At 38.1% G+C, this 15,977-nt stretch overlaps 1 protein-coding gene across 3 annotated transcripts in view; it reads left to right on the plus strand.

Moving 5' to 3' along the window:
* Positions 1-15,977, plus strand: part of DLGAP5 (discs, large (Drosophila) homolog-associated protein 5) — a 45,572-nt gene that overhangs the window by 2,740 nt on the left and 26,855 nt on the right. For all 3 annotated transcript variants that reach the window (XM_010847713.1, XM_010847712.1, XM_010847714.1), the window contains exons 2-7: positions 881-1,119; positions 6,657-6,850; positions 11,799-11,861; positions 13,175-13,259; positions 13,350-13,469; positions 14,263-14,333. In XM_010847713.1, coding sequence (XP_010846015.1) covers positions 882-1,119; positions 6,657-6,850; positions 11,799-11,861; positions 13,175-13,259; positions 13,350-13,469; positions 14,263-14,333 — 771 coding nt within the window. In that variant the 5' untranslated portion in view covers position 881. The remainder of the gene's footprint in view (positions 1-880; positions 1,120-6,656; positions 6,851-11,798; positions 11,862-13,174; positions 13,260-13,349; positions 13,470-14,262; positions 14,334-15,977) is intronic.

Genomic DNA, 15,977 nt, shown 5'->3' on the forward strand with positions numbered 1-15,977 from the left:
TACCTGCCATAAGGGTGGTGTCATCTGCATATCTGAGGTGATTGATATTTCTCCCGGCAATCTTGATTCCAGCTTGTGTTTCTTCCAGTCCAGCGTTTCTCATGATGTACCCTGCATATAAGTTAAATAAACAGGGTGACAAGATACAGCCTTGACGAACTCCTTTTCCTATTTGGAACCAGTCTGTTGTTCCATGTCCACTTCTAACTGTTGCTTCCTGACCTGCATACAAATTTCTCAAGAGGCAGATCAGGTGGTCTGGTATTCCCCTCTCTTTCAGAATTTTCCACAGTTTATTGTGATCCACACAGTCAAAGGCTTTGGCATAGTCAATAAAGCAGAAATAGATGTTTTTCTGGAACTTTCTTGCTTTTTCTATGATCCAGCGGATGTTGGCAATTTGATCTCTGGTTCCTCTGCCTTTTCTAAAACCAGCTTGAACATCAGGAAGTTCACGGTTCACATATTGCTGAAGCCTGGCTTGGAGAATTTTGAGCATTCATCATCGGGAAGGTTAAGGCAACTATTCTGTATACTGTCCTTCACTTACTTTTCCCTATTTTCACCTTTACTTCATACATTTTGCAGTGTTTTCTATGGTAAGCCTAGAATCTCTTGTTTATATTCCAGACCTTGGCTTCCTGGACTTCACTTCACCTGTCAAACAGGTTCCTATTCAGAACCCCAAAATAGTTTGTAGTATCTTCTCTTTTGATAACTTTCTTCCCACTCTTAACTCACATGTATATTCCATTTTGTATTTTAACATTTTTATTTCAGAAAGCTCTGAAGTGGTATAGGAAGTGAACTGGAATCTTAAGTTTTTAAAATATAAAATGAAATTCCACGTAAGTTGGTCTTTCTCTCTTTTTCCTGACAGGATGTCTTCATCACATTTTGCCAGTCGGCACAGAAAGGATTTAAGTACTGACATGATTAGAACTAAAATTGCTCATAGAAAATCACTGTCTCAGAAGGAAAACAGACATAAGGAATATGAACGAAATAGACATTTTGGTTTGAAAGATGTCAACATTCCAACCTTGGAAAGTAGAAGTCTTCTTGAATTAGATGAGACATCTCAAGAGCTTGTTCCAGAAAAGGCCAGTATCAAGCCAAGTAAGTAGAGGTTGATTGTAATTTCAAGTGTTTTGAAGAGTAATATCTGAGAGTATTATTACCTCAGAAGAGTGGTTTAATATCTGAGGTTTAAAAAAACCCTGACCAGAAGAATGGAGTTTTGAAATAACATTCTAAATAACTGTGTTTTCTACAATTGCTGCTGCTGCTAAGTCACATCAGTCGTGTCCGACTCTGTGCGACCCCATAGACAGCAGCCCACCAGGCTCCCCCCTCCCTGGGATTCTCCAGGCAAGAACACTGGAGTGGGTTGCCATTTCCTTCTCCAATGCATGAAAGTGAAAAGTGAAAGTGAAGTTGCTCAGCTGTGTCTGACTCTTCGAGACCCCATGGACTGCAGCCTACCAGGCTCCTCCGTCCATGGGATTTTCCAGGCAAGAGTACTGGAGTGGGTTGCCATGGCCTTCTCCGTTTCTACAATTAAGTACTTCCTATTTCAAGCAAAGACTGAACGTCCCTATCTAGGCTAATGCCATTCACCTATGGAGTATTATAACATTTTTTACCTATATGGCCTTATAGGAATCCTAATTTCTTACTTCTAGAGCTTAGGTAAGATAAACATTAACAAGATAAGTTAATAAGGGTTATATAAAAATATAACCGATGAGAATTTGCATGCTGCAACTAAAAAAATATGGATATACTTGATTGAAGTATCCAAAAGGTAAGGATACTAAATCAAAGTATTCATCCCTGTAGTTTGCCTAGATGGATTTAGGGTGGTTAGGAGGGGAAGAACCAATTCAAAAAGAAAGGAATGATCTCAGCAAAAGATAAAGATAATAAAAATGAGTGTTAGAAGGCAAGGGATACTATAGAATAGAAGGAAGAGAACTGGAAAGTGTCATGCATTTGCAGAATGAGTCATTGGACTCCTATTTAGTTGTGTTTATATAGCAGGTACTAGGAGCTAGATTGCAGTGAAACAAAGCAAAGATAAAGTTTGAAGAAATGGCAGAGAGAGATAAAGTCTTAGAAGTTTTATAGAGAAATGAGATGTCACATCGTTCTAAGTGTTCACTGCTTCAGTTTTTATCATTTTTCCAGAACCAGTGTAATGTTTGACACGCACGAGACACTCAACATATAAAGGTTAATTGCTTCTGTAATAGGGAGGGGTGGGCTAAAACTATTTCTTCTAGATTTGTCATTTTTGTGATTCTAAAAGAAAGTGAGAGAAAAGAATTGGATTAATATGTTGTAGCGTTTTTGTTTTTGAGATGAAGTGATGGTTTATGTTTGAAGATCAAAGAAAGTGGGTTGGTTGTTGAGGGGGGATAGAGTAAAGAATAACATCTGTTAGGAGTTCAGAGGAAATGAAAACTGGGTCATAGAACTGAATAAGATGGACTTTGAAGAAAACTGACATTTTCTGTGAGAAGAGGTGATGTTATTGCCTTCTGAGTTGTCTCTTTGCTTCTACTCGGACCCTCTCAAACACTTCATTCCTCGGCCAAAATCTTTCAAATTAAATTTAACTTTGTCAGTGTGCTATTAAAGTGTTTTTTATTCCTCATTTGCAAAGGCCTAGAGGTAGGAGCCAGAGAAGGCAATGGCAACACTCCAGTACTCTTGCCTGGAGAATCCCATGGGCGGAGGAGCCTGGTAGGCTGCAGTCCACGGGGTCACGAAGAGTTGGACACGACTGAACTACTTCACTTTCACTTTTCACTTTCATGCATTGGAGAAGGAAATGGCAACCCACTCCAGTGTTCTTGCCTGTAGAATCCCAGGGAGCGAGGAGCCTGGTGGGCTGCCGTCTATGGGGTTGCACAGAGTCAGACACGACTGAAGCGACTTAGCAGCAGCAGCAGAGGTAGGGATGGGCCAGGTGTGTTCCAGAGAAGGTGAATAAGGAAGTATGGCTGGAGAAAGCAAGCAAGTTCCCATAGAGCCCTGAGGGCCATCATTATAAGGACATTGGCTTTTACTCTGAAATATGAAATGTTTAATGGATTAATGAATGTTTCTCTGATTTACGATTTAAAGGCATCTCTTTGGCTACTGTGTTGAGAATAGATTGTGGGGTGGCAAGCATAGCCACAGAGAGACCAGCTTGAAGACTGTTGCAATAATTTAGTACATGGTTGACCACAGTGGCGAAAGTGTGAAAGTGTTCGTCTCTCAGTCATGTCCAACTCTTGGCGACCCCATGGACTATAACTCACTAGGCTCCTCTGTCCTTGGAATTCTCCAGGCAAGAATACTGGAGTGGGTTGCCATTTCCTTCTCCAGGTATCTTCCGACCCAGGGATTGAACCTGGGTCTCCTGCATTGCAGGCAGATTCTTTACCGTCTGAGCCACCAGGGAAGCCAGAGTGGTAGCAGCAAAAATAGTTGGTTGAATTCTGGATGTATTTTGAGGGTTGAACCAATATGATTTCTAAATGGATTCAATGTAGGGGTTGATGAAGAAAGAGAAGTCAAGGGAACTTCCCTGGAGGTTCAATGGTTCAAACTCCACTCTTCCACTGCAGGGGGTAAGGGTTTGATCCCTGGTAAGGGAACTAAGATCCCACATGCTGAGTGGCCAAAAAGTTAAATAAATAAATATAGATGAGTAAGAAAGAGGAATCAAGATGATTCCAAAGTTTTTGGCCTGAGCACCTAAAAATATGCAGTGGCCATTTACTAAATTGTAAAGGACTGGGGGAGTGGTAAGGTTAGAGTTCAGTGTTAGATGTAAAAGAGGAGATTTTGAAAAGGTAGTTGGATATCCAAGATGAGTTCAGAGGAGAAGTCTGAGCTAGATAAATAAATTCAGGTGTTGCCAACTTATACATGGTCTTTTGGTTTTTTAAATATTTATTTGTTTGGCAGTGCCGAGTCTTACTTGTAGCACTCAATCTTCAATCTTCCTTGGGGCATGAGAGATCTTAGCTGTGGCATGTATACAGGATCTAGTTCCCTGATCAAGGTTCAAACCTGCATCCCCTGCATTGTAGGACAGATTCTTAACCACTGGAGTGCTAGGAAATACCATGGAATTTTTTTTCCTGAATATTTTCCATATGCAGTTGGATGAATCTGTGGATGTGGAACCCAGGAATATGGAGAGTCGACTGTAGAAAGGAAAGAAGTAGCATGCATTTTGTGTGCTGTTCCAGCCATATTCATTTGTGCATTGCAGGTGGAAAGTTGACATAGAGAGGCCTTTAATTGGAATTGGGATTTTGCCAGAGTGAGAGAGGGGCCAAAAAGTTGAAGTAGTGATTATGATGATAAATCATGGACTCTAAATTGGATATGAAAACACTTGATGTGAGGGAGGTGAAAGTGAAAATATGATCGTAGATCAGGAGCATGTAGGTACGTCCTGGTGGAGCCAAAGAATTGTTGGAAAGATAAGATATGGTAATCAGAGAGTGGATTTCTTGAAATTGGGCTTATGAAGGACATATAGTATTCATCGGTAATAATGAGGTCTCAAGTGCCTGGTTATCTCATGAATGAATACAGGTGTGACAGGAAATTGGTCCTCTGAGCCCTTGAAGTTTCTGGCAGGGCCTGGGTTGATCAGACCTCTCTCTCTTTGGCTGGTTAGTTGCATTTGACCACAAGCAGTGTGGTCTGTGAATGTTATTTTATGTGTGCATGACACGAGAAAGGTTGAAGTACTAGTATGGGTGTGATCATGGGAATGGGTACCTGAGATACAGTGGAAGAAAGATCACTGGAAGAAAGAACACCTAAGAATCGAGAAGCTAGGGTACTGGATGAGTCATCAAGATTTGTGCAAGAACAGTGATGGAGACAATGACAGTGAGCCACGAGCTAAAGCCTTCAAGGAAGGAGAAACAAACATGGAAGAGATACTGGGTTAGATCTGATGACACAAAATGTAAAGCTGGGATCTTTAAATGAAGAAGAAATAATCAGAAACCAACAATGAGGTCATCTCTCCTCTTCAGGTGCAGTGATACTCTAGTGTGGGAGAAAAAACAGTCAGCCTCATGAGAGGACAACTAGGGAAGCAGTGACTTCAGGGGAGAGCCAGGTTTCAGTTCAATCAAGAGCTGAGGGGAACCTTCACAGAAGTCGAAGATAAAGGGGTTTGTTGGTGACTGACCACTTGATCATCTGTGTTTTTGCATATTCTGTACTCTGCCTGGAGTTTTCTCTTATTTAACAATTTTATCAAGGTCCAATTTATATACTATAAATTTCCCTCATTTTAAGTATATACCTTTTTGTAGTAAATTTATTCAGTTATGCAGTTATGTATGGATTATTTTTAATCCTTACCCAGGGGACAAACACTTACTTATTCCTCTGAACCCTTTTTAGGTATGCTGTGTTAAGGAAGCATTTCCTGATCTCTCCAGATAGCTGTTGTACTGATTCTTTTTAATGGGCATTCTCTTTTTTAAAACTGTGTTCCCTTGAGCCCCTCAAGGGCAGACATTTTCTTACTTATTCTTCCTACTAAAAATGTCTCACACATGGTAGCCACTTATATTTTTCATATAAAAATGTTTCAACAAACATTATTGTATTAAATAAGCATTATATTGTAAGACACTTCATAGTTTAAAGAAACATAAGATTTATGTAGAAAACCTAAATTGAGCTAAACTGACAGGGAGCCTAAATATCAAAAGAAAGAAATAGTATTAGTTACCCCAAAATTCAGTGGCTTAAAACAATAAGTGTTTATTAATTTACACAGTTTTTGTGGGTCAGGAATTTAAGTGCTGCTTGGCTAGATGGTTCTGGAGACTGCAGTCAGGATGTTATGCAGGATGCATCTGAGGGCTTGACTGAGACTGGAGATCTACTTCTACATACTGTTTGATTATTGTAAAGGATTCACTTCTGAAGTGACTCATCCATGTGACCAGCAGGTCGATGCTGGCTTTTGGCAGGAGGCCTTAGTTCTTTGTCACGTGGACACCTCTATGGGGCTTCCTGAGTCTCCTAACAGTTCCACGTGGCCACTGGCATCCCCCCAGAGCAAGTGATCTAAGAGTGTATGCGTATGTGCTAAGTTGCCTCGGTTGTGTCTGTTTGTGACCCTGTGGACTGGAGACTCCTCTGTCCATGGGGATTCTCCAGGCAAGAACGCTGCAGTGTGTTGCCATGCCCTCCTTCAGGGGATCTTCCCAACCCAGGATCTAACCTGCGTAGTCATGGAGTTGTTCTCCATCATTTCCACAGTACTTTCTTGGTCACACAGGTCGGCCCTATTCAGATGGCAGGGATGACACAAGACATGACTGCCAAGAGGTGAGAATCACTGGATGTCAGCTTGGAGTCTGGTATCATAGAAGTTAATTAATTTAAAAGTGAACTAATACATCCCTAGACATAGCAAGCAATCAGATATTTGAACAAGTGAAGTCAAAAGAAATAGGAATATTAAAACAGAGGTGGAAATAAATTGAAGTGCTAAGGAATTAACAAGAAGTTACTAAAAGCACTTCTTAGCAACAGTTGAAGTTAGAAGTTAAGATATTTGCCTAACTTTCTATCTGAAATATTTTATATACTGTTTTTTTTTTTTTCCTACTTAGAGTCAACAAAAACTGTTGTCTTTGATCAACGAAAACAGATGCTCCAAAAATACAAAGAAGAAAAACAACTTCAAAAATTGAAAGAGCAGAGAGAGAAAACTAAACGAGGAGTATTTAAAGTGGGTCTTTATAGACCTGATATGCCTTGTTTTCTTTTCTCAAACCAGAATGCTATGAAAGCTGAGCCAAAAAAGGTTAGTATCCTAACTTGATACAGAGAAATAGTTGCTTTTAACTGGTATTTTCTTTAAGAGATTAGATGACTAAAATAATCATTTCCCTGAGTCCCCTAGTTGATAGGGGTGGGAATGACATAATAGTAACTCTGAAGATGAAAACAGAGTCTCTTGATGTAACTGCTGGTAGGTTGAGATTGGATAAAACCAGGGGAGAGATTGGAAAAAACCTGGTAGAGTCAGGCTAAACAGTGAATGCTGTGCCAGAGTATTTGGTGTTTACCTTATAGGATATGCAGAGTTAAGGGAGGCTTATAAATGAGATTGTACCATTATCAAACTAATATTCAGGAAGATTACCTTGCCTTAAGGATTATAGTCTAGAAAGGCAAGCTTTTATAGATGGAAAGACCAGTTGTGAATCATATATTATGACTATTCTCTATACATAGATTAGGTGAAAAGAGATAAGTGGACTGGGCCATTGGTTTAAAAACAAGAAATAGGTTTAAGACATCTTTTTTCCTGAGATATAATTGACATTAATTTCAGGTGTGCAACATAATGAGTCATTATTTGTATAAGTTATAAGATGACCACGGTAATTAGTCTAGTTAACATCTATCACCACACATAGTTAAACAAATTTTTTTCTCGTGATGAGAACATTTAAGGTCTACTCCTGACAATGTTCAAACGTACAGTATAGTATTATTAACTGTTGTCACCATGCTGAATACTATATTCCCAGGACTGACTTATTTTTAAAACTGGAAGTTTGTACTTTTTGACTATATTCACCCTTTTTGCCCAACCTGCACCTCTGGCAACCACCAGTCTGGTTTTTGTTTGTTTTTTTAAGTTTAGTTTAATTTATTTGGCTGCACTGGGTCTTTAGTTATGGCATATGCAGGGTTGTTGATCTTTGTTGTGGCATGTGGGATCTTTAGTTGTGATATTCCAAGTCTTACCGGTAGCATGCCAGATCTAGTTCCCCGACCAGGGATCGCACCTGGGCCCTCTCCATTGGGAACACAGAGTCTTAGCCACTGCACCCTCAGGGAAGTCCCCTACCAGCCTGTCCTTTATTTAGGAGGTTGTGTTTTTTATTATTATTTGTTTAAACTTCCAAATATAAGTAAGGTCATATGGTATTTGTCTTTCTCTGGCTTATTTGTTTAAACTTCCAAATATAAGTAAGATCATACGGTATTTGTCTTTGTCTGACTTATTTCACTTAGCATAATGCCCTCAATGTCCATTCATGTTGTCACAAAAGGCAACATTTCCTTCTTTTTTCATGACTGAATAATAATAAAAACACCCCCAAATGGACTATTAGTTTCTTTATTCACTCATCCATTGATGGACACTTGGCTATTATAAATAATGCTGCAGTGTACATGGGGGTACATATATCTTTTTGAGTCAGTGTTTTCATTTTCTTTGGATAAGTACCCAGAATTGGAAATGCTGGATCATATGATAGTTCTAGTTTTAATTTTTTGAGGATCTTCCATACTGTTTTCCATACAGGCTGCACCAATTTACATTAACAACAGTGTAGTAGGGCTCCCTTTTCTCCATATCCTCACCAACGCTTATTATTTCTTGTCTTTTTGATAATGGCCTTTCTAACAGGTGTCATGTAAGACATCTTAAGAGATAAATTTGACAGGACTGGTGACCTCAAGTAAGTAGTGAGGGGTAAAGGAAGTTGAAGAGTTAAAGATGGCTGTTCTGAAGATAATAGTTTGAGCAATAATACAAGTTTTATAAAAGGCTCTAGGTTTGTCCACCTCAGTTCAACTAACTCAAATTCCTGTTTATTTTATGATTGAGTAATATTTCATTGTATGTAGGTACCATAACTTCTTAATCCATTCATTGTCAATGGACATCTAGGTTGCTTTCATGTCCTGGCTGTTGTAATTAAGTGCTTCAGTGAATACTGGGGTACATGTGTCTTTCTGAATTATAGTTTTCTCAGGGTATATGCCCATTAAGGGGATTGCTAGAAAAATAATACAGATGAACCTATTTTCAGGGCAGGAATAGAGATGCAGATGCAGAGAACAGACTGTGGATACAGCAGGGGAAAAGGGGGGATGAATTGAGAGAGGAGCATTGCAATATATACATTACCATGTGTGAAATAGATAGCTAGTAGGAGGTTGCTGTGTAACACAGGGAGCCAGCCTGGTGCTTTGTGAAAACTAGGGGCTGGACGGGAGAGTGGGGTGGGAGGAAGGCTTAAGAGGAAGGGGATATGCATATACATATAGCTGATTCATGTTGTATGGCAGAAACCAACACAGCAATGTAAAGCAGTTACCTTCCGATTAAAAATAAATTTTAAAGAAAGAATGTATGGGAAAACATAATATTACAAATTTTGCTACTAATAGAGATGAGGAAGGCAGGAAAAGGAATAAGCGTAAGTGGGTGAATATTAATAACCTTTCAAAAAAATCCTATTTGGAAATCAGGCTAGAGATTCATGCTAAGATGTGGATTTAGGATGTGATATTAGGAGTTTAAGTTGTAGGACTAAATGAAACCACTCCAGTAAGAATATGTACAATTATCTGAGTGAGGTCTAGAGAACAGCTTCAAGTGGGCAACGATAGGTTGAAAAGGACTGATCAAATGGCAAGAGAATAAATTCTAAAGGGAGGGGTGATGTAAAGAGAATAATGAGTAAGTCAAGGATGAAGTTTGACATATACCCCAGTGTTCATTGCAGCACTATTTACAATAGCCACGACGCAACTTAGATGTCCATTGACAGATGAATGGATAAAGAAAATGTGGTACATGTATATACAATGAAATATTACTCAGCCATAAAAAGGGGTAGATTTGAGTCAGTGGTAGTGAGGTAACAAGAGCCTGTTAATACAGAATGAAGTAAGTCAGAAAGAGAAAACATATATTAATGCATTTATATGGAATCTAGAAAAATGGTACTGATGAACCTGTTTGCTGGGCAGAATTGGAGACACAGATGTAGAGAACAGACTTGTGGACGCAGCAGGGGAAGGAGAGGCTGGGATGAATTGAGAAAGTAGCATTGACATATATACACTGTCACGTGTGAAACAGATAGCTGGTGGGGAGTTGCTGTATAACCCAGGGAGCCCAGCCAGGCGTGCTGTGATGACCTAGAGGGAGTGGCATGGGGGCAGAGAAGGGAGGCTCACGAGGGAGAGGAGATATATATATATATGTGTATATATAATTAGGGTTGTTGTATGGCAGAAACCAACAACATTTGAAAGCAATTTTTCCTCCAATTAAAAAGTAAATTTAAAACTTAAACAAAAAAAGATGAAATTTGAACAGATCAGTTGGACTGTAGATTAGGTAGTCGTTGGTGGTTTGCAATTTAAAGATACATATAAATAAACTCATTGACTATATACTCATTCCTGATTTAAGTAAGAATTGAACAATATAAAGCCCCAAGATACTGCTGCTTTTTTAGGCCTCATGAATCTCAATAATTCATTTGACAGATCTTTGATTATTTACTCTGTATGATCTTAGGATAATGTAGAAGAGACCAAAATTAATAGAATGTAGTGCAAGTGGAAAGATATAGATAAATATGTTCTATATATTAGAGGAAGGAGAGACTGTTTGCACTGGAGGAACATCAGAGAGGACATCTTGGAAGGGATTAGATTCAAGCTGTCTTTTCAAGAATATATAGGATGCCATTCATTGGTCTACACCGTAAACAACTTTTAAAATATGATAAGAAATATTGTGTTAAATAGTATGATTCAGTGAGGAGTCAATAATTGTTCTTCATTTTGTTCAGGCAGTAGCCATTGCTGAATTTTAATCCCTTTAAGTACTGTTAAGAAAAGCCTAATTTCTTTAGCACTAGGTTTTCATTGAGATTTGGAGAAGAAAAATGACTTCTCATCTAGAGAAGTCTGATTATGCTTCTTAAGAAATTTTATAGAGTTGATAAATACCTTATAATTTTTTAATCAGTCTTTCTCCTCAATTTTTCCCACACTTTTTGATCAGGTCTCCATTTTCTTACTGACAATGAACAGCTGTGTAATCATGAGATTTGAAGGCAAATTGTCAAAGCTAGGGAAGTAAGCTGTACAGTATCTTTTCATAAACAGAAAAAAAAAAGATCCTAATACTCAAGTTTGTTCATCTGTGTGCTCAGTCGCTCAGCTGTGTGCGACTCTTTATGACCCCATGGATTGTCGTCCTCCAGGCTCCTCTGTCCATGGAATTTTCCAGACAAGAACACTGGAGCAGGTTGCCATTTCCTACTCCAGGGAGTCTTCCCAGTTTGTTCATCTACCCCATTCCAAATATGTCCAGCTAATCATACTAATGAGGATCCTAATAACTTGGAAAATATGCTTTGAAATTTCTTCTCTTTCCTCATTGAAAAATATGAGTAAGTTTTGAAGCTATTAAATTAAACATATTTTAAATCAAACCAGAACCAGAAAAAAAAACAGTAATTTAGGGAGTTCCCTGGCAGTCCAGTGGTTAGAACTCAGTGCTTTCACTGCTGGAGCTGGTGAAATACAATCTCTTTTCAGGGAGCTAAGTTCCTGCAAGCTGTGCAGCATGGCCAAAAAACCCCACAAAAGTTAAAACAAAACAAAACAGTAAGTTAGCAAGTATCTTTTAGCTGTAAATGATTAATATAAAAATATAAATTTAAAATATAAATATTTTTTATTTATAACTTTAAAATGAGAACTTTGGACTTCCCTGGCAGTCCAGGGATTAAGACTCCGATCTTCCAATTCAGGAGGTGAGGGTTTGACCCCTGGTCAGGGAACTAAGATCCCACATGGCATGCTGTGCAGCCACTCAAAAATAAATATATAAAACGGGAGCTTTATTTCATGAGACATGGAAATAAATTTTGCACTTTATTTAATATATTTTTTAAACTATATCTTCTTTTGACTATTTTAAGGATGTTCCATCTTCTGTACGGATTACAAGGTCAAAGGCCAGAAACCAAATGGAGCTGACTAAGGTATAGTTGGTAGTTTAGTAGGTCACTGTTACTAAAATGACAAACTGTACTTTTTTTTCTGAGTAAGTAAATTTATTTTTAATTTAATATCAGCTTTAAGCAATAATGATTATTTTACCAGAGTTAATAATACCAAAATAGATGCTACTATATGATGACATAGCAGATTTGGCTATATGCCAAGGAAACAGTCGCTTAAAATATTTTGCACAGATGTCCTTTATGAGATCTATACTAAACTCTGACACATTCTTTTTTATTTACTGGGCTTTTATTATGTATCCCATGTCACCATAAAGCACAAATAGAAATATAAAGCACATGCTATGCTATGCTAAATCACTTCAGTCGTGTCCAACTCTGTGCGACCCCATAGACGGCAGCCCACCAGGCTCCCCCCTCCCTGGGATTCTCCAGGCAAGAACACTGGAGTGGGTTGCCATTTCCTTCTCCAATGCATGAAAGTGAAAAGTGAAAGTGAAGTCACTCAGTCGTGTCCGACTCTAGCGACCCCATGGACTGCAGCCTACCAGGCTCCTCTGTCCATGGGATTTTCTAGGCAAAAGTACTGGAGTGGGGTGCCATTGCCTTCTCCGATAAAGCACATAGGGTGAGTTTTATAAATTTATGGGTCTTCAAAACACTGCTATGGATAAAGTTACTAGGAGGATTACTAAAGTCAAGTGGTCAGGGAGAAAAGTAGTGTGCTTCTTTGTCAGGTGAGGAAGCTGTAGTTAACTGAATTTGAGTGACTGTCACATTCCTCTAGGCTCTAGAATATAATAGTGAATAAAACAAACAAAATTTCCTGTTTTCAAGGACTCTACATAAGAGATAGTGTTAAAAAAAAAAGAACCATGTAGTGTGTCAGATGGTCAAAAGTATGGGGGAGATGAAAGAATGGAGATGGAGAGTTTTGGAGTAGCTGTAGGGGAGAATTTTGATCATGCCTCACTGAGTTGGTGGCAGTTTAAATGCAGTCTTTCAAGAAGTAGATGAGTGAGTTGTGGGGAAGAGCTGTCTTCCAGGGGAGGAATTTTCTAGATAAAAAGATACCTGTTGTGTTTAAGGAGTCTCAGAAGATTATAGCAGTTATTTTTTTAATGGTTTTTCTAAATTCTGGGATTCTGAAAAAATTTGTTAGGAAATTTATGTAATGGAAAACTTGTTTCTTCATCTCATTTAGGGTAGTGGATTTTTTGCTGGTTCGTTTACAGTATCAGATTTCAAATGTCAGTTTACACCTTAAAAATGTGGTGGTTTGGTTCATTATGCAGTTAAATCACCTAATTTATACCTTATCTTTTAAATAGAGTGGTAATGGGATTGATGTTCGAGCAATCCGACCTGGTCAAAGACAGACTTCTGAGAAGAAAGTGTTGGACAAAGAGAAAAAAGGTAGAAGTATTAGCAATTTTTGTAAGTTCTGATATTGCCACAATAATTTAAAACCACCAAAAGCGTTCGGTTTTATTTTTTTTCCCGCAGCTGTACAACCTGTAATGCTGCCGGTGAGAATGACTCGATCATCTACTCAAGCAGCAAAGCAGATTGTCAAAGAAATCCCGTCTACAGCAGCAAGAAAGCCAGAGTCAAGGGCTGTTAATGGTAAGAGCAATTTCTTGATCAGTGACTGAACTAGGATTATGTTGTGATCCTTGAGGGTTTTTGTGTTCAGTTTTTAAGATCATTATATACTTCTTTGAATAGGACAGAAGGAAATGGGAGATTCTAACTCTTGAAGACAGGTTTTGTGCCCCGATATCCTGTCAGCACACAGTGGATGCTCAAATGTTGAAATTTTTCAAAGTGAAAAATTAATAGCCCCAATAAATTACAGTCCATCCATTTGGTGGATTGAAGTGTAGTTATTTAAGAACAAGGTGTGAAAAAACACTTAATGACATGGTTAATGATATTAAGTGGGCGAAGAGAAACAGGTAAAACCCTGAACAGTATGATTGAAATTCTATAATGAAATATGTATGTGAATGTGAACTTTGGAAAAACATATTCTGAAGTGTCAACAGTGATTACCACTGAAGTAATGTAAACTTTAGAAAAATTTTTGGTTTTGTGCTTTTTATAATTTTTTCTAATTTTCTATAATAAATATGTATTTTATATTTAGAGGCAAAAGGTAAAATACCTTAACACCTTTTGTTTTCTTTTGTTTTGTTTTGAAAACAGATGGCCTATACGTGAAACAGGAAATTTCATCTGTTTTTATCCTATTTTCTAATATGATTTTTAATCATAATGTCCCTTAAACTGTACATTTCTATTAAGCCTTTTTTCCTTTCCCAAATTACCTAGTACTTTTTTTTTTTTTGACTTGTACTTTTAATGCAGCATTTTTTTATCTAGTCAAAATGGGTGTCTTATTTCACTTTTATTTTAGATAATGAAGCAGACAGAAAGGCACCAAATCAAGGAAAACCTGCCAAAAAGATAGGAACAAAACCTGACAAGGTAGAGTATAAACATCTGTTTATCTCTAGATACTTTGAAAATCTCATTGCTACTTTCATAAAATGGAAATTAAGCATATAGAACTGCTTCAAGAAGTTGACTCGCCATGTGTCTTAAAACCTCCTGAACCATAAAGAAGCATCAGGAGGCTTTACTTGTTGTTTTTCAGGTGTCTTATCCTCAGAGTTTTATAGTTAGAGAAAGCATAATTTGGTTAACAGGAAATAGAGAAAAGTGATAGAAACACAGCTGACAGAAACCTTCATGTGGGAACTAGCTAAGAGAGGATGGAGTTGGGTGAAATGTATTGACTCTGAATTCAGTTAGGCCTGAGTCTGAATATTGTCCTATTAGCTATATAACCTTGGGCAAGTTATGAATTTGTTTTCCCATCTCCAACACATAATACCTACATAAGAGTAGTTTTAAGAACTAAGTACTCTAATGTTTCTGACGGTGTCTAGCATAGTACCTTATAGGGTCTATAGAAAAGAGTCACCATTTTGAGGCCCCAGTGCCTTGGTTTATAATCAGTGCTATGGTTCCTTAACCTTAAAAAAGAAAGTTATACCGAAGTAAAGAAATGTGGCTATGTTGTACAGCAGAAACTAATACAACATTGTAAAGTAATTATACTCCAGTTAAAAATTAAGAAAAAAAAGAAATGTGGCTAGATTTTTAACTGAAAATTAAAAATCAGAAATGTAAAATCCTCTAAAAATTTTGCTTGTATGGGTGGGTGAAATGTGTAAAGGTTGTCAAAAGTTACAAACTTCCAGTTACAAAGTAAGTATGGTCTGGGGATGTAATAAGCAACATGGTGACTGTGGTTAATAATACTGTGTTGTATATTTGAAAGTTGCTAAGAGGATATAGGTCATAAGATTCTCATCATAAGAAAAGAAATTATAACTATGGTGACAGATGTTCATAGGCTTATTACGTACATCACTTTGCAATACATACAAATGTCAAATCATTATGTTGCATGCCTAAAACTAGTATCAGTTTTTTTTTTTTTAACAAAAAACCAAATAATTAAATTGACAAAATAAGCTTCACACTATATTTGGTTAATCTCACTGTGTCACATTGAAAAATATTTTTCTCATCAGTTCAGTTGAGTTGCTCAGTCGTATCCAACTCTTTGCGACCCCATGAATTGCAGCACACCAGGCCTCTCTGTCCATCACCAACTCCCGGAGTTCACTGAGACTCACGTCCATCGAGTCAGTGATGCCATCCAGCCATCTCATCCTCTGGCGTCCCCTTCTCCTCCTGCCCCCAATCCCTCCCAGCATCAGAATCTTTTCCAATGAGTCAGCTCTTTGCATGAAGTGGCCAAAGTACTGGAGTTTCAGCTTCAGCATCATTCCCTCCAAAGAAATCTGAAGGCTGATCTCCTTCAGAATGGACTGGTTGGATCTCCTTGCAGTCCAAGGGACTCTCAAGAGTCTTCTCCAACACCACAGTTCAAAAGCATCAATTCTTCGGCGCTCAGCCTTCTTCACAGTCCAACTCTCACATCCATACATGACCACAGGAAAAACCATAGCCTTGACTAGACGGACCTTTGTTGGCAAAGTAATGTCTCTGCTTTTGAATATGCTATCTAGGTTGGTCATAACTTTCCTTCCAAGGAGT

The sequence above is a fragment of the Bison bison genome, unplaced genomic scaffold (genome assembly GCF_000754665.1).
Source record: "Bison bison bison isolate TAMUID 2011002044 unplaced genomic scaffold, Bison_UMD1.0 scf7180017864254, whole genome shotgun sequence".
Taxonomy (NCBI): domain Eukaryota; kingdom Metazoa; phylum Chordata; class Mammalia; order Artiodactyla; family Bovidae; genus Bison; species Bison bison.